Raw genomic sequence first — 24,753 nt, forward strand, 5'->3', positions numbered from 1 at the left:
AATCATTCATTCAATAGTTTGTTCAAAAACGCTGATTCATCCCCCAATGAAACAAGTGAAGTCTTTATGAGTGAGTCTTTGAATCATTCATTCAATAGTTTGTTCAAAAACGCTGATTCATCCCCCAATGAAACAAGTGAAGTCTTTATGAGTGAGTCATTGAATCATTCATTCAAACTGAATTAAAAAAATGTAAATAATAATAATTCAAATTGCTGCATTTAACATTGTCAGAACCTTTAATAAATTACATGTTATTTTGTTTAGTTGTCTGTTCAGAATTGTGGGAGAATCATGATCTCTATTTTAAACAAAGAAATTGTGATAAAAGTTTTTAAATAAAACACAAAATGAAATACTATTTCGATCTCTGTGCTTCAAAATATCTTATTCAATTCAATGTGTTACTTGCCATTTCTTCGTAATTATTTGTGAAATTTACTAGCAATTTCTGAATAAAAATTGTGAATCCTAGACCATATTTCCATTTTTGGAAAATGTCGAAAAAACGTATGTTTTTTTATTATTTATTTTTATCCTCAACTTGAGTTTTCAAGGACATATTTTCACTGTTTTGACAATTCAATAGGACTATAAAATAATAATAATAATAATAATAATTTTATTGTGATTATTATTAAATAAAAATATTAAACAAAAATAAAAATATATTGTAATACAAATTAAAAAAAATGACTAATGAAATTTATTTTACAGTAAAATTACAGTACTAATAATTCCATCTAAATTTCTTTATTTTCAAATGGTAAACTATCGAGCTTTTATTTGGACAGATTGTCGGCAAATATAAATATCCACTGTAAGTTTCAGAGTGAAGCTTTGTGCTGTGTTTATTTAAACACACATGCAGCTCATCATATCAGGTGTGTAAATGACACACATTATTAATGCCATATCGCAATATCGATTTTTATTTTGATATATCATGCAGCATTTAGTAGCATGTATCAAAAAATGGAAAGTGGCACTTTTGAAAGACTTTAAACAACAAAGTGTTCTTGTTGAACCTGGGGGAAGGAGTTTAGTCCCGCCGTCTCCTCCTAATAAAGACACCTGGATTGTTGATTTGGAGAGTACAAGGGTTTTTTTGATGATGGCAGCTTGGAGAATAAATCCCATGTTTCCTAAGACCCAAGTGTGAATTCCCGGCATAATTACAGGACAGCGCAGGATGATATTAACTCTAGTCGTTATGATTAATGACACAGTGTGCAGTGGATAATTAATCAGCTGTATTTGCCCTTGAGGCCAGACATCTATTTGGACCATCTGCCACGACAGAGTGGATAAACTTTCCAGTAGCCTTTAGCCTTCAGCCTTTCACCCCAGTCAAAAGTAACTCGAAGGAAAGTTACGAGTGCAGTTTTCCTGAGTCTGGAGAGACAGAAGACCTTGTCACTTTGCCCTAGTTTCTTACCAAACGTGCTTTGTTTAAAAAGTTAGCTCATTTGGAAGCTGCTAATTCCCTGTGTTCGGTTTATGTAGAACATTTAACCATCATCCAGATGGTTGTTTTCAGCAGCGCGCAGAAGTGATTATGCTTTTATAGGCCAATCCAGAAGTCATCCTCACCCTGCACGTTCCCTCCATAAAAATCCAGCATAAAATAAGCACCAACACACGTTTTTGTTCATCAACGTGTGAATTTTAAAGCCTAAAAACAATCTGCAAAAGCTAACATTAGGCTATAAACAAAAGCTTCATATAACTCCTTTCAGACTTTATAAAAACGATTTTCCGTAAAAGTTTGAGTTTATAAACAGCATGAGGCTGTGAAAGCCTCAACCTCTGTAGTCCCTTTTAGCCACTATTGATTTTTTTGTTGTTGTTGAATAATACATGAAAATAAACGTGCTTGTGTTAACCAAATACCTTATTTCAGGCATTTAACCAAAAACCCATTCATAAAACCCACTTTATCCAGACGATGGAACCGGAAGTTTTTCCCGGGTTTTGGCCTACAAAAAAACATCTTTTCTGCAGCAACACATTGTAGATCATGTTAAAGTGTGTATTTTCTGCACCACTAGTGTATTGAAATGGAACTGCAAGCTGTTGATGACAAATACTAGATATGCAAATACAGCGTATCATAGAGTGCAACACGCAATATGGCGATTATAAGTCCCGCCTCCTAAATAAAAGAGCCAATTGCAGACTGGTAAAGTCACTGCATCACCGTTAGAAGCTCCAGTCAAGCCGGAAAATAAAAAAAGTTAAACATGGCTGTGTATTTCCTAGTTGCTGGGAACAATGTTTTTTAGACATCATAATTTACTTATATTAGGTTTTGCATTTGGGTATATATTTAGACATCATTAAAGACTACTTTGTCAGATATTTTATTTAATTTTTTCAACCAGTCATTATGATTCTAAGGGCCCTATTTTAACGATCTGAAACGCAAGTATCAAACGAGAAACGCAAGTAACTTTGTGGGCGGGTCTCGGGCGCTGTTGCTATTATACCGGCGGGATAAATGACTCTTGCGCCCGACGCAAATCTAAAATGTGTTGGTCTGAAGTCGCTTCATTACTCATAGGTGTGGTTTGGGCGTAACGTGAAATAAACCAATCAGAGCGACATCTCACATTCCCTTTAAGAGCAGACGCGCTTGTTCCATGGCGGATCGCTATTATAACGGCGGATTTGCCAGGAGCGGTTCACAGCCGAGGAGACCGACGTTCTCGTCAGGGCCGTAAAACACAGAGAAGTGACATTGGGGACGGAGAAACACACCCAGATTAGCTTCGGTTAAACAGGCGTATGATCATTTGGGTAAATGTGTAAGCTAGATTTATGCCTATTTTTCACATCTTCATGGACACAACAATGATTTCCCTCGTGTGGAATATTTTTCCTTGTAATAATGTATGGTTCGCAAAAATGTGAACTGTGTGTAGATGAGAGAAGCAAAGTGTGTGTGCGATGTGCACACGCTACATTATGGCCAAGCATGCGCCCTTAAAATAGCATCTGAATAACATGCGCAACGCACCACTGACTTTAGACGAGGTTCTCCTGGTCAGTGGAGGAATTGTTTTCTGAAACTGCAAAATAGCACCAGGGAACGTTTGCGCCAGAACACGCCTCCTCTTTTCGCTGAACCGCCCCCGGGAGTGCAAGTTCATTCCCTAATTTGCGTCTGTGGAGGGAAAAGTCCGCTGTGCGTCGGGTGCAAAACAGGAATGATACATGCGTCGCTGTACAAAGGCAATTGCGCTGGGTGCCAGATAGGGCCCTAAGTGCTAGGTTTTTGTGAATTTTGGGTCAAAATTGTATATAAGCAATTGAGTACATTTTATTTGCTCTTATTAAATTGTATTACCAGCAATAAAGGAACAGTTCATCCAAAAAAAATTCAAATTTCCAATAAATAGTGCAATTTTGGGGGCGGGACTATCTGTTTGAAACTGGTCATTAGTTTTGACACACTAGTTGACACACTTCAACTTTAAAGTATGTGTTGTTTGACATCTACATGCCATATAATTAATTTCATTACATTGCACACCTTTAAATCCTTGCACTAGCATAAGCTCTTCTGGAAGTGGCGTTTTGTCTCTGTCAGCAGAGGATAACTGGACTTCGGCACACCAGTCGTGTCTGAGCCACTGATGTCTTATTTTCTGGATTGCGCAGACAGCGAATGCAAGCATTGCACATTTGCTGTTAACATGCATTGTTGTTTTTGGAAGTCAAATGGCATCTTTTGTGTAACAAGCTAAAGGGAAATCGTGTCGTTGGCAGTGACTGGAGACAATATAACAATTCATCCCATCGTTTTACTAAATCCTGGCCATGTTGTAATAATTAAGGAACAAATAATAGTAATAGGGCACTGCCATTTCCAGTGTTTTAGATCAGTCAAAATGAAGGAATGAATTAATAACTCAAGGGAACGAATACACATATTTTCATCCACATGTCATGTGTGGGGCTCTGTACATCACTGTCACTTTTGATCAATTTAATGCATTTTGCTGAATAAAATGATACTGAATGAATGATTGCAATAAACCATGGTAATGCACCGTAAAACACCATGGTATTATTACTCATATCACTAATATTACTACATGCTCAAATATGTTGAACATCTTCATGTTCTTTTCCATCTATTGCTTCATAACTTGATATTTTTTCATTTTTTAATACTTTTTCATGTATTTTTAAAGATTATTTTGGTTATAAAAGGGCAGCTCACTGCACAATATTGTATTGGGGGATTTAACATATAAAAATAATACCATAATATTCAAAATGCACTGTTTTGCTGTTTGTAACCATGAGATTTGTACATTAAGCCACACATAAGGAGACGAGTCACTTTATTATATTATGCGGATAGACTTTAATAAGACAGAATGCAATGCATGAATTTTCCGTCATCCACACGAGACTCAACCCTTTCATCGGGATGAGCTTCAGGATCTTCAGTTCTTCTGTTGATCTGGAGGATGTTGAAACATTTGTTGCGCGCTCATGAAGTTGTGTGTGTCGGGACGTTAAGTACGGGTTTAATCTTGTTCTGATTACACAGTCATTACAAGCAGGTTGGCAAGCGTTGGTGAAACCAGCAGCTCTTATTTCCTCTAATCTGATTTAAGGCACAAATGCCACACATGCCAACCGGCTGCCATGGCAACAGTGCCAAATGTAAACATAACAAAGACAGTTCGGCTGCATACGATTCCAGTTCCCTGTTTTTTCTGATGACTTTTGCACGCTTTGTCAACTTGATAGAGGAGGTTTGCATTGGGTGAGCGTCGTCCGACGACCCGCGACGACTGTTTAAAGACACACCTTCAACATCAACATCACCCTTTCTCACAGTCACTTATTGTTTCCTTGCACACTTCAAAAAGTAAAGGCTCCAAAAGGGTTTTTTCTTCGCAGAGATGCCATAGAAAGATGCCCCGTAAGAAAATTTTGTGCTTTTTAATGTTAAATTCATCAATCTGGTGCAAATTAAACAAAGAAAAATTCAAAACTCTTTTACAGTGTCTGTCTACATTACTACTACAATAATAGTTATAATATTAATCCCATGATAGTAATAGCCATATATTGTAAAACAAATGCACTGAAAAATAAAGGAAACTTTCATAATTAGTTTTGTACTAATTTCTATAGGCCTACTTGAAAGAGTATATTTCTATACTTCACATTAAAGATGTGATTGGGCTAGCCCAGTGTCAATCAAGAAAAGAACCAATGGGCCGCTGATCTACGTATTTCATCGGGTGTCAGAGAAAAAAAAACTATTTACTACTACTATTTATCACGCATTAAAAATGCCCCAAACCAGTCGTCTGTATGATAATCTGAAACAAGGACTGTCCTGCTTCACTTCACAGATGCTGAGTGAAAGGAGAATTATAGAATGAAAGGATACTCATTTATATGACACTTTATTCATCACGAGAACAGCTCGTTCAGCGCGTCATACGTCGTCCTTTCAGTTTCGGTTTTCAATCGATCAAGTTTTTTCACGTTCTCTCGATAAACCACCCCTTTCAATCCGATCGAAATGATTTGTAATAGACACTTTGAGTTTTTAACGGGTTATGTTAAAGCCCTACTTGTTATTAATGTTCTCTAGTATTAAATATCTCTAGTGAATGCATTATCATATCACCGTATTATTTACCGCCATGCGAGCCACAAATTAAAGCTTGGCGAGCCACTTGAGGCTCGCGAGCCGCGCAATGAGTACTTGTTCCTGCTCGCTCAGCGCTCACGGCGCCCGCGCCCGCTCGCGATATTATCTCGCCCACTTCTATGTCAAAATTAAAAATAATGACATTGGCAACATCGCTGTCTGTATCTGACAGGACAGTTAACATTGTAAGCTAACTTACCTCAGGCTTGCTTTCCGGCGTGCGGTTCTATGTTCGGCAGTGTGTCCAGTTGTCAGACTCGCGGTGTAAAAGACTTTGAAAACATTTCTGCCCGTTACTCTGACTCGCATGTTTCGGCATTAGGAATGATGCTTGTTTTTTAAAGCTGCGAAGTTTATGGTAACTTTATAGGGGATAAATGCTGGCCTCGACCTCGAACACCCCCCCCCCCCCCCCCCCCTCTAAAATATTTTCTCATCGGATCTGCACAAATCACGTAGGTGACCCTTTTAGGTTTTAAAACGGCGAATTTCGCCGAAAGGTGAGGAGTTTTCATGCCTGGTAAAATAAAGTGTTACCAAAACGGTTTCTTTTATTTAAAAAGCAGAGGCTCTTTTATATATATATATATATATATGTATATGTATATATATATGTATATGTATATATATATGTATATGTATATATATATGTATATATATATATATATGTATATATATATATATATATATATATATATATATATATATATATATATATATTGCATGTTCAGATATTCATGGCATGACATTTTTGTGAAAAAATAAAATAAATGCTGGTGCTCGCTGGTAACTTTTTTCAGAAACACTGGTGGGGAAAGAGATAAGAGTCGTATTAAAAACATTAGTCTGCACACAATGAAAGCACCCATGCCCTGATAGGATAAGCCCTGTGCTTCTGATGAATTATGAAGTCTTCTGAGTGCATGACCCTGCCCTATTTTCAGACACCCTATATCAGGTTGCCTACTGATCCAGCGGGTCATCCGAGGTCATTCCCACATCCCGAAACACCTGCCGACTCCCATCCGCAAGCTTTAGCGTAGTGCTGGCGGTATACCGGTTCATACCGAATCCTGATATTCATTTTTTATAGACATTTTTTTAATCTTTCACTTAATGTGTAATCTCAGTCAGTCTCTTAACATCATATGACTTCACTTAATAATCAAGAATATTCAATATACTGACATGGCACTTGCATACTGACTACTATATAGCAACCTGTTTGCACAGTCTTCTCTTGTACATTTCAACAACAAAAAATCTTTCTTTTCGTATCTATATTTATTCGTAATTTCTTCTTGTGGTTGTATTTTGATAATAATCGCACTGTCCATGGAGCGGACCTGCTTATACATTTCAGTGCTGGTTATATATTCTCTATATGTGACCCAGGACCACAAAACCAGTCATATGGGTCCATTTTCTGAAATTGAGATTTATACATCATCTGAAAGCAGAATAAACAAGCTTTCCATTGATGTATAGTTTGTTATGATATGACAATATTTGGCCGAGATACAACTATTGAAAATCTGGAATCTGAGGGTGCAAAAAAATCTAAACATTGAGAAAATCTCCTTGAAAGTTGTTCATTCATGTTGGCGATTGTGCTGCATTCACTCACAAAAATAAATGTTTTATATATTTACAGTAGGAAATTTACTAAATATCCTCATGGATCATGATCTTTACTTAATATCCTCATGATTTTTGGCATAAAAGAAAAATCGATAATTTTGACCCATACAATGTATTGTTGGCTATTGCCACAAATAGGGTCACATGTAACTGTGTATGTGACAAATAAAAATAAAATCTTAAACAACATTGGGATCACGGCGGACAAACTAGGGCAAACTACTGCAGTATTTCCTCTCTCAGTCAGAAGAAAATGTGGTTAAAAATTGATAGGCTAGGTATGCTTAAAAAAAAAAACCCAGTATAATTCTGAAAAATACTGTGATATAAATGTTTGGTCACACCGCCAGCACTACTTTAGCGTTCAGCTTCTGTCTGGCCGTCCGCAGATCTGTTCATTCATCCAGAGGTGAAGCCAGAGCGCATTATAATGCACAGCATCACGGATAACGCATCGAAGGAAAGACGGAGAAGGAATGGAGAACGTGGGAGTGCCGGGGAGAATGTGTAAGAGAGGAGAAGGGAGGGTAAGACGGGCAGAAAAGGAGGAATGTCGCGTTAGGAATTCCAAACATCTCCTTAATCCGAGTGCCGACTGAAACGCTGGTCCAAGCATTTGCTGAAGCTTTTATCCCACCGTAGGTCAAGACCAGCGTACAAAGCAGAGGTCAAGAGGTCAAGAGCGTGAACGGGGATTTCGGAGAGCTCTCTCTCCTGACTGTCTGTGAACACTTATAAAGCTAAACGTCTGAAACTCTTTATAATGCCATGTGGTCTCAAGCTAACCAATGCGGTCAAAACCTGCCTGAACTACTTTAGCCGTGCGTTCTTTATATATATATATATATATATATATATATATATATATATATATATATATATATATATATATATATATATATATATATATAAACATTTTTATTATTTTTTTTTTTTTACGCAAGTTGAAAGGATGTTTTTTGTGGAAGTCGACAGAGAAATCGACAAGTCGCACTGAACCCAGGACATTTATTTATAGTCAACATGAAATTACAATAATTATAATTTACCTTCCTGATCTTATCATCCACAGTTCATCCATTCACATTGGTTTAATTATAAAAAAAACATAGTCTTCCTATTGTTTTATCAAATGTGATAATGCATGACATGCTTCATTGCATTGGGAGATGCAGTATTATGTTCTCTATTGTATTACTAAAACATATTAATTAATATAGCTTGACAGTGTTTTGGCTTGTTGTGGTGCTTTGACCTTTAGATCTGTGAGAACATCTCCAAACTCTGACACAGTTTCATCCTGTTATAAAGGAACTGTTGAGAAAACGTAAATTTGATGCATTTTAGGTTCTCTCAACTCTTGTCTTAAACATTGTCACTAATTTTCAATTAGTTTGTTCATAAAAAATGCACATTCAGCCAATAAATTAATCAAGGCAACTGCAGATTTCTGAATCACAATACATTGATATATTTTGGTTGCTATAGCTTTTTTGGGCACTAGTTTCAGGTTTCAGAAGGCGCAACAAAGCAAGATATCTGGGATTTATTTTCAGTTTCAGAGGCTTGTACCTCAACACTTGACACACAAACCTCAATAACAGTGAACAAAAATCCTATAACCGCATCATTTATTCATGCTGCAATGCAATACATGCTGGAAAACTCACAACCCTTCACATTTCAGCAGTGTTGCTCCTCTGTGTCTGACTCATTTCTGTTGGTCTAACATGAGTTGTATGTAGTTTGTGATTTGTGATTCATAATATCCTTTAAAATGGAAAATATGTTGTTGTTTTTAACAGTGCATGTGTGTTTTCAGGCCAACTGTGTGAGATGTGATGAGCACTAACTGATTTTCCATATGAATAGGATGTGCACCTCCTGTTTTCTCACTCCAGGATGTTTTCAGGATGCTTCTTAATATACTCTTCCTCCTTTTCCTCGTCAGGTACGACTATAAAGAAATGCTACATAACTCCACGTTTTGTCTCGTGCCGAGAGGACGCCGCCTGGGCTCTTTCCGGTTCCTGGAGGCGCTGCAGGTATACTCACTGTTTTGTTTTGTTTTGTTTTTTTATCCAATATTGCAGTATTTATTATAAATTATTTTTTACATATTTACAGTTTCTTCCTATTGAGATACTAAGGCTACATTAAAGGGGTGATGAACTGAGAACTTGAGCTTTTGACATATGAGAGGTCATCATACTATAGTTTCAGAACTGAAAACTTCCTTGTTAGTCCATTAAATGCTTTTATTGACACCAGGCACAGCGAACGACAGGTTTTTCAAAGTGGGGGATCTATGACGTTAAAGGGTATCAAGCCCCGCCTCCGCAGAAGAAGAGCAACGCCTACTTCAACACCGCCTGTTTAGCCCCGCCCACCAATTCACGCATTACATGAAACTCATTATAATATGCAAAACTGTTATCCAATCATAGCAGTGGGCGTTTACTTCCAAGTCTTCAATGCGGCACGCCCATAAAAACAGGAGCTAGGTTCAAATCCAGGGTAGAAAATTACATATTACTTATTCATTTTGATGTTTTTGAATGTAAAAACCAACTGAACATCATAAGTTGACCTCAGACAACAGTATAAAAAACTTAAAAAATTCAGTTCATGACCCCTTTAATCTGGATACATTTGAAAACGGCGTTTTCGTTTAAAAACGCACTAGCGTTTCAGTGTGGACGAGAAATTTTTGGAAAACGCCTGAAAACCTCATAGTTTTTAAATACCTCAGTTTTCCCAGTCCAAACTACAGCGCGGAAACAGCGTTTTCAAATTTATCCACTTAGGGGAGCATTTTCAAAAAGCTTTGTTTTCATTAATAAAAACGTCGTCTTAGGAGCTGTTTTGGCCGTTCGTTTACACGACAACCGCGTTTTGGGCGCTTTCGAAAACAGGGTTCAATCATAGACAGTAAAAGAAATGGACACAGCGACCCCATTGGATTCAACGGAGAAAAGTGAAGTCAATTAGAAGCACTTCTTCCTGATGGCTGAGCGACTGCACAGAGTCACACTGAGCTTGACGACGTAGATGTGACTTGAGGAACCCGTCTGTCTTCTAGTACTGCTAGCTGTGCCGAGAGAAATCTGAATCATTCCCTTCCAAATCTCTCAGAGACGGAGAGTGTGAGTAGGAGCTGTCCATGAGCTGGAGGAGGAGCAACTTTTGCTAAGTATTCTGATTAATTAATTTGTCATTTTGCCTCCACGTCCCCCCGATCGCCCGCGAGCTTCTCCTCCTGTCCATACGGTAATCTCTCTACTGTGCGACAGAGAGTCGCGTGTTTATGATGCAATCGTTAGCCTATTTTTACAAAAACTGCTTCTACGGGGCCATAACGTAAGATACAAGGTAATGGAGCCTTTTATACAATTTCGTGTTTCTTTAGAAATAAATAATGGACAAATGGAGTCTTCAAACGCCTCAGATGTAAAGTTATTCGCTGTCAGTGACGCCAAAATGAATGGGACTCAATGGGATGCTAACAGCAGGTGGGGGTCCGCTAGCCAATGGCGGCGCCCGAGGAAGCTTCAGTGTTTTCTGAAACATTGGCCCTCTGGGTTCAAAGTGCACGTTTTTGAAAACGGTGTCCGTGTAAACAACAAAAACTTGAATCTGTGAAGACGATGACGTCATATTACGTGTTCAGTCTATAGTGTTTCATCGCCATCTACTGGCCTGGCAGCAGAATACAGCGTTTTTAGTCGTTTACACGGATCAGTGTGAGTGAATGGGGATCGTGTTGACAATGGTGCCGTCTGTACGCGTAAAACTCAAATGAAAATGGTGAATGGTGTGGACCGAAGGCCAAAACGGATGCGTTTTCAAACAAAAACGTATTGGTGTGCCTGAGAAGTGAACAAATACACACTATTCTGTGATGCTCATGCCTGTGTAATGTCTATTGTGTGGCTGTGCTCTTTCAGGTTGTCTGGCGTTGTGCAGATATGAGGCTTAACAGGCCATTATATATTGTGTTTTGAATTGTGTGGGAGTTTGGGTTTCCTGGCGGAGGTTTTGGTGCACATGTGTGTTTGTGTCTGTCGGAGCTCACGCCGGCTTTGGCTCTCAGGCCTGTATTGGTCTGTATGTATTTCAGCAGATTGAAGGGCTGGTTAATGACACTGCAAGGATTAGTCCATAACAGCAGGATGATATTAGAGATGAAGGGAGGTCAGATGAGGAGCAGATTAACAGATTAAGGACAGGACAACAGGCCTGTCCAAACACACACACACAGAGTTATGCTGCGAAACGGTGGATTTTGTCTTATTGTCTGAGAATGAAGTTATGGTGCAGCGATGAGATCAGATGATACTCTGAATTTACACCAGAGAACTGAATTATTACCACTTTTATATACTATGGTACATGTCCAAAAAACATACTATTGGACATGGTTATTTTATATATGTATATATATATATATATATATATATATAGCCTACAATTTATTTATAAATATATATAACATTTATTGTTATATTTTCATTTTCATTGTAAATGTAGTTTTAGTCATTTTTTATGTTCTTTTGAAATTTTTGTATTTCATTTTTTTTATTTTAGTTAGTAATTTTAAAGTAAACTTATTTCCGTGTGTATATATATACTGAAACTTAAATAAAAATAAAAAACATGTATCTATCTATCTATCTATCTATCTATCTATCTATCTATCTATCTATCTATCTATCTATATATATATATATATATATATATATATATATATATATATATATACAGTGCTATGCATAAGTGAATACACCCATGCTAAAGTTGACTAAAAAGAGGAATAAAAAATCATATTTTGGAAATTGAACTTAATGCCTTAATTTAAAAAATTTGGAAAAATCCAACCTTTAAGGACACCAATTTTCTTTGTGAATGAATAATGTATCGTAAATAAAATAAATGTTCTTCCTTAAAATACATGGTGCATAAGTGAGTACACCCCTATGTTAAATTCCCATAGAGGCAGGCAGATTTTTATTTTAAAGTATTTAAAAAAAAAAAAACAATTTGGATACTATGCATCCTGATAAAGTTCCCTTGGCCTCTGGAATTAAAATAGCCCCACATCATCACATAGCCTTCACCATACCTAGAGATTGGCATGGTTTTATTTCAGTTAGCCTAAAAGCTAGTTTGATTTGCATTGAGAGATGATCTTATGGAAAGTACTCCATGCCAATCTCTAGGTATGGTGAATGCTATGTGATGATGTGGGGCTATTTTAATTCCAAAGGCCAAGGGAACTTTATCAGGATGCATAGTATCCTAAAAAAAAATGTAAAAAAATTCTTAAAAATAAAAATCTGCCTGCCTCTATGGGAATTTAACATAGGGGTGTCCAAACTTATGCACCATGTATTTTAAGGAAGAACATTTATTTATTTACGATACATTATTCATTCACAAAGAAAATTGGTGTCCTTAAAGGTTGGATTTTTCCAAATTTTTTAAATTAAGGCATTAAGTTCAATTTCCAAAATATGATTTTTTATTCCTCTTTTTAGTCAACTTTAGTATGGGTGTATTCACTTATGCATTGCACTGTATATATAGCCTACAATTTATTTATAAATATATATAAAACATTTATTTTTATATTTTGACTGTCTCCTAGCCCTTCGTGTAGCAGTGTCTGTATCCTTGATGATTATCTCACGTCCTCTTTGATTGTTGTGACCCGTGAGGCTTCGGTTCAGACAGGCAGAGTCACGCTTTGTGTTTCGCTCCATCGCTGCCAGATTTCTCAGAGCTCAAAACTTACGACTTATCTGATAAAGACACGATTCTTCAGGCAGAGCTTCTCTGGGTTTCAGACTTTCCACTCGAAGATGCTAATAAAATTTTCATGACGCTTGATTTATTTTTCTTCAGCCTGTTTTAACTTGCCTCTCTCTCTCTCTCTCTCTCTCTCTCTCTCTCTCTCTCTCTCTCTCTCTCTCTCTCTCTCTCTCTGTCTCTCTGTGTGTGCAGGCCGCTTGTGTACCCGTTATGCTCAGTAACGGCTGGGAGCTTCCCTTCTCAGAGATCATCGACTGGCGTACGGCTGCCGTCATTGGGGACGAGAGACTTCTCCTACAGGTACGACTTTCATCATAATATATCAGGACTAGAAAGAGCTCAGCTCAGTTTATGTCATGCATTGTGTCCAAGCGGCAACCTTCCGATCTCTCTCTTGAGTCCAACACGGAAGTGACTTAAACTGCAATTCATCCACTGGCCACTAGAGACAGACTGCAAAAGAGAGTCAATCCCCCAAAAAAAACATGTTAAAATGCCCAACACGAGACGCCAATCTGGAGACTCCACTATCAAATTCCGTCATGTAAATGGCGAATCCGCCATGGCTCGAGCGCAACTGGCTTTTAAAGGGAATGGGAGATGATTACTGATAATGATTAATACAGCCATTGCTCATTAAGAGAATAGAGACAACACTTTTAGACCATGCGCCGGGAGCGCCGACCATTTTCCCCGTCATTAAACTAGCAAAAGTGGATTCGGACGCACTAAGTGCACTTGCGCTGTGAGCTTTAGACCATGAGCTTAGATCGTTAAAATAGGGCCCTATATTCATGCTTAATTAAGGGATAATGTACATCCAGCCGGTTGTTATCTCAGAATAAACCCGATCAGGATCATCGCACACACACACACACACACACACACACACACACACACACACACACACACACACACACCTGAAGGGGTTTATTCTGAGATAACAACCGGCTGGATGTACATTATCCGCTTATTACACGGATACTTGCTTCATAAGTAAATAATTAGACTCGAAATATTGATCTGAGTTGAAATATTTTATCAGCTCTTTAAACGCAAAGCTTCGCGGAGAGAGCAGTTTCAGCGGCGAGATCAAACTAGACGGACATTTAAGATATACAGTCATAACACTTATTACACAGCATTTCTCCACATAAATAATTATGGAGATAAGAGATTTAGTTTTTCAGATTAAACTGTTTTAAAATCGTACCTGTTTGTATCCTATAATCCAACAGTGTTCAAAACAATAGTCACAAAATGGCCGCCGCTGCGTTTGTATGAAACGAGAGAGCGAGTCCACGATACTGGATGGCATAATTAAATAACTGTACACTAAATATTGATTCGACTGAGTTTTAATATCTTATTAGCTCACCAAATGCAAAACTTCCACGAAGAAAAACCGTTCCTAGCGAGTGTGTAGCGCTGCTGACTTCAGTGACCCGGATGAGCCTGTGTTTCTGTTCCCAGCGGCTGTTATCTGGGAATAACACGATTGACCAATCAGAATCAAGTATTCCACAGAGCCGTGTAATAATATGTTTAAACCTCATGTAATCTCAAGACTGTTTTGAACAAGATTGGACCCCACTGACTTTCATTGTATGGCGAAAAAATAAGACATTTTTTTGTGTTCCACAGATGAAAGAAAGTCATACAAGTTTGGAGCAACATCAATGACTAATAATGGTTAAAATCGAGCCCTATATGTTGCTTAATATGTTTTAACCTCATGTAATCTCAAGACTTCCCTATAAATGAATCATCCATGAATGAAATCGTTCAAATGCCACAAGCTAATTAGCGGGTCAGAAGCGATCAGTGCCGGTCCTCAGGCCTCAGAGACTCCACACTGAGAGCCGGTCGTGTGTAATCGAAACTCTTGCCCTCGCCGGCAGAACGACTCGAGTGAGAGAAGCGACAGGTTCTGTCGAGAGCAGGAGTTCTGCGTTTCATATGCTCTCGTGACCCTGAGGCGCTGGAGGCCTGACAGAAGCAGAGACTAATCGGCCAGTGCAATATTTGTAAAGGGAATCTTCCTCGAGCTGTTTGTGTTTACAGTGAAGAGAGACTTTAATAAACGCACACACCTGATGTGACTCAGTTTGTTGAGTAAATACTACAACAGAACTCTTATCTATCTATCTATCTATCTATCTATCTATCTATCTATCTATCTATCTATCTATCTATCTATCTATCTATCTATCTATCACTTTCACTTTCTGGAGTGAACTCTTCCTTTAATCTACTCTCGAAACTTCCTTTACTTAATGAAAAAGCCCAGTTTCTCTGAGTTATTTTAACTGGTGCCTTCGATTGGAAAGGCCTGTGTCAAGTAGACAAATAAACATGATCTCACTGCTCACTTCTCTTCACAGATTCCATCGACGGTTCGCTCCATCCATCAGGATCGCATTCTGTCCCTCCGCCAGCAGACGCAGTTCTTGTGGGAAGCGTACTTCTCTTCTGTGGAGAAGATCGTGCTCACTACATTAGAGGTGAGCGACGTCCTGATCAATGAACATCTTTCACTGCGGTCAAGCCATCGAATCCGATCAGATGAATCCCACAGAAACTTGCCCGGGTCATAATTTACCCTAAAAGCAAACAGAAAATGAGAAAATTGCAGAAAATGATGCTCATTTTAGGGCCATTAAGATTTTTGCATCGTGATTATTTTCATGATTATTGAGCACGTTTTCTCTCCACAGTTCTCATTACTGTAATGCATCCGGAATCAGATGTAATTATGGGTTTATTTCATCATTTTAAATGATTTAATGATAATACTATAATGAAAATCATCCAGGCACAATGATTTATTTAGTAAAATTAGCATAAATGTGCTCATTATGCATAAATATTTTACTATTTAAATCAGTCACAAATACCATAATGAGAAGTATATATTTCCCCCCACATAATGTCAAAATGCAAAAAAAAAAAAGGCTTAATTTTCTTTCAAATGGAAAAATATATTTTTCTGCACAAATTCTTTTACCCTCCCAATAGAATGAATTGCATGTGATCAGTCATTTCGGGAGCTATTCCTGAATGAAAACGGAGCTCCATCTGGCCGGTCTCAGGCTCTGGTTTCACACACTTCTCCCTGGAGGAAGTGTTGTAGTTCTGAGATGTGCTGGATTGCTGTTGGTGTGTAAGAGGACACCCGGGTCAGGTCTTGAAGGGTGGATCTGTGATACCGAGCATTAATATGTGTCCGAATAAACATGGCTTCGGTCCAGCTGGCCTCATGTTTATGAAAGTTAGGCTCTTTAAACGCTCATGAAACTTGAGCCTTGTTAATGTTTGTCAACTCTAGTCTAACATGCGATGCCGTGACACAATAAAAAGCATATTTACCATGTTAATCAGAGGCTGCAATGAAATCGCATACTTTTCTAGTGAAGTCAAGTCACCTTTATTTATTTAGCGCTTTTTACAATACAGATTGTTTCAAAGCAGCTTTACAGGGAAAACAGGAAAATAATGCAACAAAGGTTGTTTCGGCTGTACAGCAGTGATGGTTCATTTTTGTTGTAAAAAAGTTAATAATTTACTTCGTTTATATATTTATATAGCCGCTCTGGAGAAATCGTCCAGCTAGGTTAATTTCTCATATAATGGTGTCACTGCAGGCAGATCAATAAAATTGTTGAATATTAAGTAATATCTACTATATAGTAGGCGAAAAACAGTAAGTGACAAGAGTTGCATGTCCGAATTCACAGCACTCTTAAAAGAGTGGCCAAAAAGTACTTGAATTGCCTATTTCTTCCGGCGAGATTCTGAAGTGTGCATACGATGGACAGCGACGATGGATAATTCACCTCACATCTTGAAAATAAATTAAAGGAAAAATAACTGTAAACAAACAATTGTATTCTATGACAATGACTGTATCAATGACTCAGTATGTATTTTCAATAATGTTTAAATTATGTAATATTTATGAGTCTGATTATGTGCTTATTGATTTGGTTGTGAGTGCAGTGCGCTTGCAGAGAGACTCCGTCCACACGCTCTTCTGATTGGCTGTGATTTTTGATTGATTTTGTCATGTCTGGTGTGGACAGAAAAATTGCTTGTCGCTGGTTTGGACATGGTGTAATAGCTCTAATGAACATCAGTGATTCAGAGAAGTCATTAAAAGGGATCATTAAATTGTATCAGAACATCTTGTAACGTTCCAAACTCTTTCTGGATGTCCTCTTCCAGATCATCCAGGACCGTGTGTTTCAGCACAACGGCCGCAGCACGCTGATGTGGAACCGGCTGCCGGGAGGACTCTTCACCCTGCCACAATACTCCTCTTATCTGGGCGACTTCCCCTTCTTCTACGCCGAGCTCGGTAAGTTTGACTTAACACCCACTGGCTCCACCTGCTACAGTAGCCACGCCCCAGACTCCGCCTGCTACAGTAGCCACGCCCCAAACTCTCCGCCTGCTACAGTAGCCACGCCCCAAACTCTCCGCCACGCCCCAAACTCTCCTTCTGTTACAGTAGCCACGCCCCAGACTCCGCCTGCTACAGTAGCCACGCCCCAAACTCTCCGCCTGCTACAGTAGCCACGCCCCAGACTCTCCACCACACCCCAAACTCTCCTTCTGTTACAGTAGCCACACCCCAAACTCTCCGGCATGCCCCAAACTCTCCTCCTGCTACAGTAGCCACGCCCCAAACTCTCCTTCTGCTACAGTAGCCACGCCCCAAACTCTCCTTCTGTTACAGTGGCCACGCCCCAAACTCTCCGCCATGCCCCAAACTCTCCTCCTGCTACAGTAGCCACGCCCCAAACTCTCCTTCTGTTACAGTGGCCACGCCCCAAACTCTCCTTCTGCTACAGTAGCCACGCCCCAAACTCTCCTTCTGTTACAGTAGCCACGCCCCAAACTCTCCTTCTGCTACAGTAGCCACGTCCCAAACTCTCCTCCTGCTACAGTAGCCATGCCCCAAACTCTCCTTCTGTTACAGTAGCCACGCCCCAAACTCTCCTTCTGTTACAGTAGCCACGCCCCAAACTCTCCGGCATGCCCCAAACTCTCCTTCTGTTACAGTAGCCACGCCCCAAAATCTCCTTCTGTTACAGTAGCCACGCCCCAAACTCTCCTTCTGTTACAGTAGCCGCGCACCAAACTCTCCTTCTGTTACAGTAGCCACGCCCCAAACTCTCCGGCATGCCCCAAACTCTCCTTCTGTTACAGTAGCCACGCCCCAAACTCTCCTTCTGTTACAGTAGCCACGCCCCAAACTCTCCTTCTGTTACAGTAGCCACGCCCCAAACTCTCCTCCTGCTACAGTAGCCACGCCCCAAACTCTCCTTCTGTTACAGTAGCCACGCCTCAAACTCTCCTTCTGCTACAGTAGCCACGCCCCAAACTCTCACCTTCTACAGTAGCCACGCCCCAAACTCTCCTCCTTCTACAGTAGCCACGCCCCAAACTCTCCTCCTGCTACAGTAGCCACGCCCCAAACTCTCCTCCTGCTACAGTAGCCACGCCCCAAACTCTCCTTCTGTTACAGTAGCCACGCCCCAAACTCTCCTCCTGCTACAGTAGCCACGCCCCAAACTCTCCTTCTGTTACAGTAGCCACACCCCAAACTCTCCTCCTGCTGCAGTAGCCACGTCTCAAACTCTCCTCCTGCTGCAGTAGCCACGCCCCAAACTCTCCTTCTGCTACAGTAGCCACGTCTCAAACTCTCCTTCTGTTACAGTAGCCACACCCCAAACTCTCCTCCTGCTGCAGTAGCCACGCCCCAAACTCTCCTCCTGCTGCAGTAGCCACGCCCCAAACTCTCCTTCTGTTACAGTAGCCACGCCCCAAACTCTCCTCCTGCTGCAGTAGCCACGCCCCAAACTCTCCTTCTGTTACAGTAGCCACACCCCAAACTCTCCTCCTGCTGCAGTAGCCACGCCCCAAACTCTCCTCCTGCTACAGTAGCCACGCCCCAAACTCTCCTTCTGTTACAGTAGCCACGCCCCAAACTCTCCTCCTGCTACAGTAGCCACGCCCCAAACTCTCCTTCTGTTACAGTAGCCACGCCCCAAACTCTCCTCCTGCTACAGTAGCCACGCCCCAAACTCTCCTTCTGCTACAGTAGCCACGCCCCAAACTCTCCTTCTGTTACAGTGGCCACGCCCCAAACTCTCCGCCATGCCCCAAACTCTCCTCCTGCTACAGTAGCCACGCCCCAAACTCTCCTTCTGTTACAGTGGCCACGCCCCAAACTCTCCTTCTGCTACAGTAGCCACACCCCAAACTCTCCTTCTGTTACAGTAGCCACGCCCCAAACTCTCCTTCTGCTACAGTAGCCACGTCCCAAACTCTCCTCCTGCTACAGTAGCCATGCCCCAAACTCTCCTTCTGTTACAGTAGCCACGCCCCAAACTCTCCTTCTGTTACAGTAGCCACGCCCCAAACTCTCCGGCATGCCCCAAACTCTCCTTCTGTTACAGTAGCCACGCCCCAAAATCTCCTTCTGTTACAGTAGCCACGCCCCAAACTCTCCTTCTGTTACAGTAGCCGCGCACCAAACTCTCCTTCTGTTACAGTAGCCACGCCCCAAACTCTCCGGCATGCCCCAAACTCTCCTTCTGTTACAGTAGCCACGCCCCAAACTCTCCTTCTGTTTCAGTAGCCACGCCCCAAACTCTCCTTCTGTTACAGTAGCCACGCCCCAAACTCTCCTCCTGCTACAGTAGCCACGCCCCAAACTCTCCTTCTGTTACAGTAGCCACGCCTCAAACTCTCCTTCTGCTACAGTAGCCACGCCCCAAACTCTCACCTTCTACAGTAGCCACGCCCCAAACTCTCCTCCTTCTACAGTAGCCACGCCCCAAACTCTCCTCCTGCTACAGTAGCCACGCCCCAAACTCTCCTCCTGCTACAGTAGCCACGCCCCAAACTCTCCTTCTGTTACAGTAGCCACGCCCCAAACTCTCCTCCTGCTACAGTAGCCACGCCCCAAACTCTCCTTCTGTTACAGTAGCCACACCCCAAACTCTCCTCCTGCTGCAGTAGCCACGTCTCAAACTCTCCTCCTGCTGCAGTAGCCACGCCCCAAACTCTCCTTCTGCTACAGTAGCCACGTCTCAAACTCTCCTTCTGTTACAGTAGCCACACCCCAAACTCTCCTCCTGCTGCAGTAGCCACGCCCCAAACTCTCCTCCTGCTGCAGTAGCCACGCCCCAAACTCTCCTTCTGTTACAGTAGCCACGCCCCAAACTCTCCTCCTGCTGCAGTAGCCACGCCCCAAACTCTCCTTCTGTTACAGTAGCCACACCCCAAACTCTCCTCCTGCTGCAGTAGCCACGCCCCAAACTCTCCTCCTGCTACAGTAGCCACGCCCCAAACTCTCCTTCTGTTACAGTAGCCACGCCCCAAACTCTCCTCCTGCTACAGTAGCCACGCCCCAAACTCTCCTTCTGTTACAGTAGCCACGCCCCAAACTCTCCTCCTGCTACAGTAGCCACGCCCCAAACTCTCCTCCTGCTACAGTAGCCACGCCCCAAACTCTCCTTCTGTTACAGTAGCCACGCCCCAAACTCTCCTTCTGCTACAGTAGCCACGCCCCAAACTCTCCTTCTGTTACAGTAGCCACGCCCCAAACTCTCCTCCTGCTACAGTAGCCACGCCCCAAACTCTCCTCCTGCTACAGTAGCCACGCCCCAAACTCTCCTCCTGCTACAGTAGCCACGCCCCAAACTCTCCTCCTGCTACAGTAGCCACGCCCCAAACTCTCCTTCTGTTACAGTAGCCCCGCCCCAATCTCTCCTTCTGCTACAGTAGCCCCGCCCCAAACTCTCCACCAGTTCTGATGGTGTCTGGGAGGATCAATGTTTATTCTTATGCAGGAGATAAACTCATGAATGGCATACTAATATTAGGCAATGAACAATAAACTGGGACAAGAGAATGTATTTTAACAAATTATCTTACATCACTTTTAACAACATATGATGGAATCAGTGTTTTTATATATATATATATATATATATATATATATATATATATATTGTCTAATTAAATATATTGATCTTCTTCTCCACAGGTATTAAACCACAGCAGAAATTCACCGCCGTCATTCACGCCGTCACGCCTCTCGTATCTCAGTCTCAACCGGTTCTCAAGTTGCTAGTGGCTGTGGCCAAATCACAGTACTGTGCCCAGGTCAGTTATTTATATACTATTATATTACTTATTAATACTATTTTAGCATTTATTAATATTTTAAATTAGCTTTTATTTTTATACTTTTCAAAATTTTAGTGCTTTTGTCATTCTTAAAAATTATTTATATTTAGCTTTTATTTATATTTATTTATTAAACTTGTTTATTTCAGTTTTATCAGTTCTGGAAACATCAAATAGCTCAGCAGCTGTTGCATAAAAAACACATTAAGGATGCATTTCCATAAAAAGCAAATATCAGGCTTTTAGAAATATGCTCAATCACTTCAGCTTTATGAATTCTAACTTGAATGAACAAGATATTATAAGAGAATACAAGAGTTAATTTTGCTATTTTGGCATCAGAGAACTCATCAGATCCATTGCTTATACTTACAGATGTTTGTTTTCCCTCCAAAATGAGGTCATTTCCTAGAATGTGATGTCACTGAGGAACTGGCAATTGTTATTTAAAGACATTTTACAAAAGACTAACATGATTGGATGTTGTTCCCAAAAACATTACATTCACAAAGTAGAGAAATTTAACTGTGATATTGTGATTAAAGAACATGAAGTAATATCATTTATTAAGATGGTGCTATTCAAAAGTACTTAATAGTAGAAATGACCTGTGATGACCTTGTATCAGATCATTGTCCTGTGGAACTGTGACAAGCCTCTTCCCGCGAAGCACCGCTGGCCCGTGACGTCTGTCCCAGTCATCGTAATCGAGGGCGAGAGCAAGGTGAATCTCCACTTCAACCTGTCTTTATATTCTCATCTTATCAAATGAAGTGTCTGGTTTTACTCGCTGCAAAGACACATGATGGATGGCGTATAGATTTGTTCCTGCCGTCGTTTTGCTCTCTGCCATGAATGAGATATTGAGCATTCTCTGGAGGATGTTTCACGTGTTTGTCTACGTTTAGGTGATGAGCAGCCGATTCCTGCCCTATGACAGCATGAGAACAGATGCAGTCTTGAGTCTGGATGAGGACACTGTGCTCTCGACCACTGAGGTGAGTCTGGGGACTACAACAAAGACGTTAGATATGCAAAGACAGTGCAATCAAAGTACTATGAATGGGAGAAAGTGCAACACACAAAATGGCGGAATAAGTCCCGCCTTCTAAATAAAACAGCCAATTGCAGACTGGTAAAGTCATTGCATCACTGTTAGAAGCACTTATGACTGCACATGTACATTGGCTGAAAAATGCAGTTTTTTTTGTCATTATTTGAGGATTTAGAAAGAAAAAAAAATTATATGGGTTGTTGTTGCCCGAGAGATGTTTCAAAGATGGCCACCTTTGGCTACAACCAATCACAGGAATCAGGAAAACATAAACAAAAACAAAAACTGGCTATATAAGCGGATTTTATGGTACTGAATATTATTTATGCACCATTTATCATCTGTAATACCATGGTGTAACCACTAGATGGCTGTATAGCCATATATATATATATATAAATATATAAACATGGTTGTGTATTTCCTAGTTGCTGGAAACATTGTTTTCAGATGTAATAATTTATTTGTATTAGGTTTTGCATTTGGATATATATTTAGACATTATTTTTTGTTTTGTTTTCAACCAATCGTAACGATTTTAAGTGCTTAGTTTTTGTGAATTTCGGGTCAAGCATTTTATTTCAGAAATTGTTTACATTTAATTTGCTCTTATTAAATTGTATTATCAGCATTATCGGATTAGTTCACCCTTGCCTCATTTAGTATTCGTGGTTCTATGAATATGCAAATGAGCCCCGCCTCCACTCACTCGCTCAGCTCAGAGATCCACTGGTTGACGATCACACGTTGATCTGATTGGTTACAAGGTAGTTTGTGACGTCAGAAACACCAGAGATTTCAAAGCGTGTTTTTGAGACTGTCTTTGGTTCACTGCAGTTTTAAGGAGGAAATACTCAGCAATGCTGTCGACTTATGAATTTACACATGGTTTGTCTTAAAGCACATTAAAAACACCACATAGACACATAAACAACATTAAAACTGGATTTACACCACAGGGGGACTTTAAGGTTTTGGAGGAAAACATTCCAGGATTTTTCTCCATCTAAGGCAAGTGAATGGTGCCCAACGTAGACCATTTTGACAGTCCAAATGCAGTATTTTTCATTGTTAGTTCAGGTGAACTTATTGTAAAGTGTTAGGCTTCATGTTTGCATGTTCAGTATGTACTTACAGTGTACTCATTCCCACAGGTGGATTTTGCCTTTACTGTTTGGCAAAGTTTCCCAGAGAGGATTGTGGGATACCCTGCGCGTAGCCATTTCTGGGACTCTAACAAGGAGCGTTGGGGATACACCTCCAAGTGGACCAATGATTACTCCATGGTGCTGACCGGAGCTGCTTTCTACCACAGGTCAGTCAGATAACCAACTCACGAACCACATCTCACTGTCATTAGCACTGCAGTGGAAGGTAATGATTTGAAACACTCTCCATGAGCAGCAGCAAAACACTCCACGCACAAAAACACACATAAGCAATAATCAAAAATAAACGTTTTCCTGTCTAGAGTTTAAAACAGGGACGGTGGGCAGATCCCTAGAGTTTAGAACAGAGCATTTGTGTATTGTTAGTGATTTATCACCCTATTCGGATGGTAATTTTCTTATGTGGACGTCTGTAAAAATAAATTTGCATGGTATCTCAGTAGGGCTGCACAATATATCGAAATATCGCAAATGTACAGTACCAGTCAAAAGTTTGGAAACATTACTATTTTTAATGTTTTTGAAAGAAGTCTCTTATGCTCATCAAGCCTGCAGTAAAAAAAAACAAAAAAAAACCACTAATATTATGAAATATTATTACAATTTAAAATAATGGTTCTCTTTTTTAATATATTTTAAAATGTAATTTATTTTTGTGATGCAAAGCTGAATTTTCATCAGCAAGTACTCCAGTCTTTGGTGTCTTATGATCCTTCAGAAATCATTCTAATATGATGATTTGATACTCAGTTATTATCAATGATGGAAACAGTTGTGCTGTTTAATATATTTTTTTGGAATACTTTTTTCAGGATTCATTGAGTAAAACGTTAACAGCATTTATTCATAAAAACAGCATTTATTCAAAATAAAAACATTTCTAACAATATAAATCGTTACCATCACCTTTTATCAATTTAACGCATCCTTGTTGAATTAAAGTACTAATTTCTTAAAAAAAAAATAGTTATTGTTCCCAAACTTTTGAACGGTAGTGTATATTGTTACAAAAGATTTCTATTCTAAATAAATACAGTTCTTTTCAACTTTTTATTCATCAAATAATCCTGAAAAAAAATCTCAGGTTATAAAAAAAATATTAAGCAGCACAACTGTTTCCAACATTGATCATAAATCAGCATATTAGAATGATTTCTGAAGGATCATAAGACACCAAAGACTGGAGTACT

General features: G+C 40.0%; 1 protein-coding gene across 1 annotated transcript in view; it reads left to right on the forward strand.

Moving 5' to 3' along the window:
- ext1a (exostosin glycosyltransferase 1a) overlaps nucleotides 1-24,753 on the forward strand; it is a 61,617-nt gene that overhangs the window by 33,554 nt on the left and 3,310 nt on the right. The window contains exons 2-9 of the mRNA XM_081389151.1: nucleotides 9,279-9,372; nucleotides 13,331-13,438; nucleotides 15,523-15,642; nucleotides 17,363-17,495; nucleotides 21,198-21,316; nucleotides 21,969-22,064; nucleotides 22,249-22,338; nucleotides 23,549-23,709. Of these exons, the coding sequence (XP_081245277.1) occupies nucleotides 9,279-9,372; nucleotides 13,331-13,438; nucleotides 15,523-15,642; nucleotides 17,363-17,495; nucleotides 21,198-21,316; nucleotides 21,969-22,064; nucleotides 22,249-22,338; nucleotides 23,549-23,709 (921 nt within the window). The remainder of the gene's footprint in view (nucleotides 1-9,278; nucleotides 9,373-13,330; nucleotides 13,439-15,522; nucleotides 15,643-17,362; nucleotides 17,496-21,197; nucleotides 21,317-21,968; nucleotides 22,065-22,248; nucleotides 22,339-23,548; nucleotides 23,710-24,753) is intronic.

This window comes from Scardinius erythrophthalmus, assembly GCF_964197995.2.
Source record: "Scardinius erythrophthalmus genome assembly, chromosome: 16".
In the NCBI taxonomy this organism is placed as follows: Eukaryota; Metazoa; Chordata; class Actinopteri; order Cypriniformes; family Leuciscidae; genus Scardinius; species Scardinius erythrophthalmus.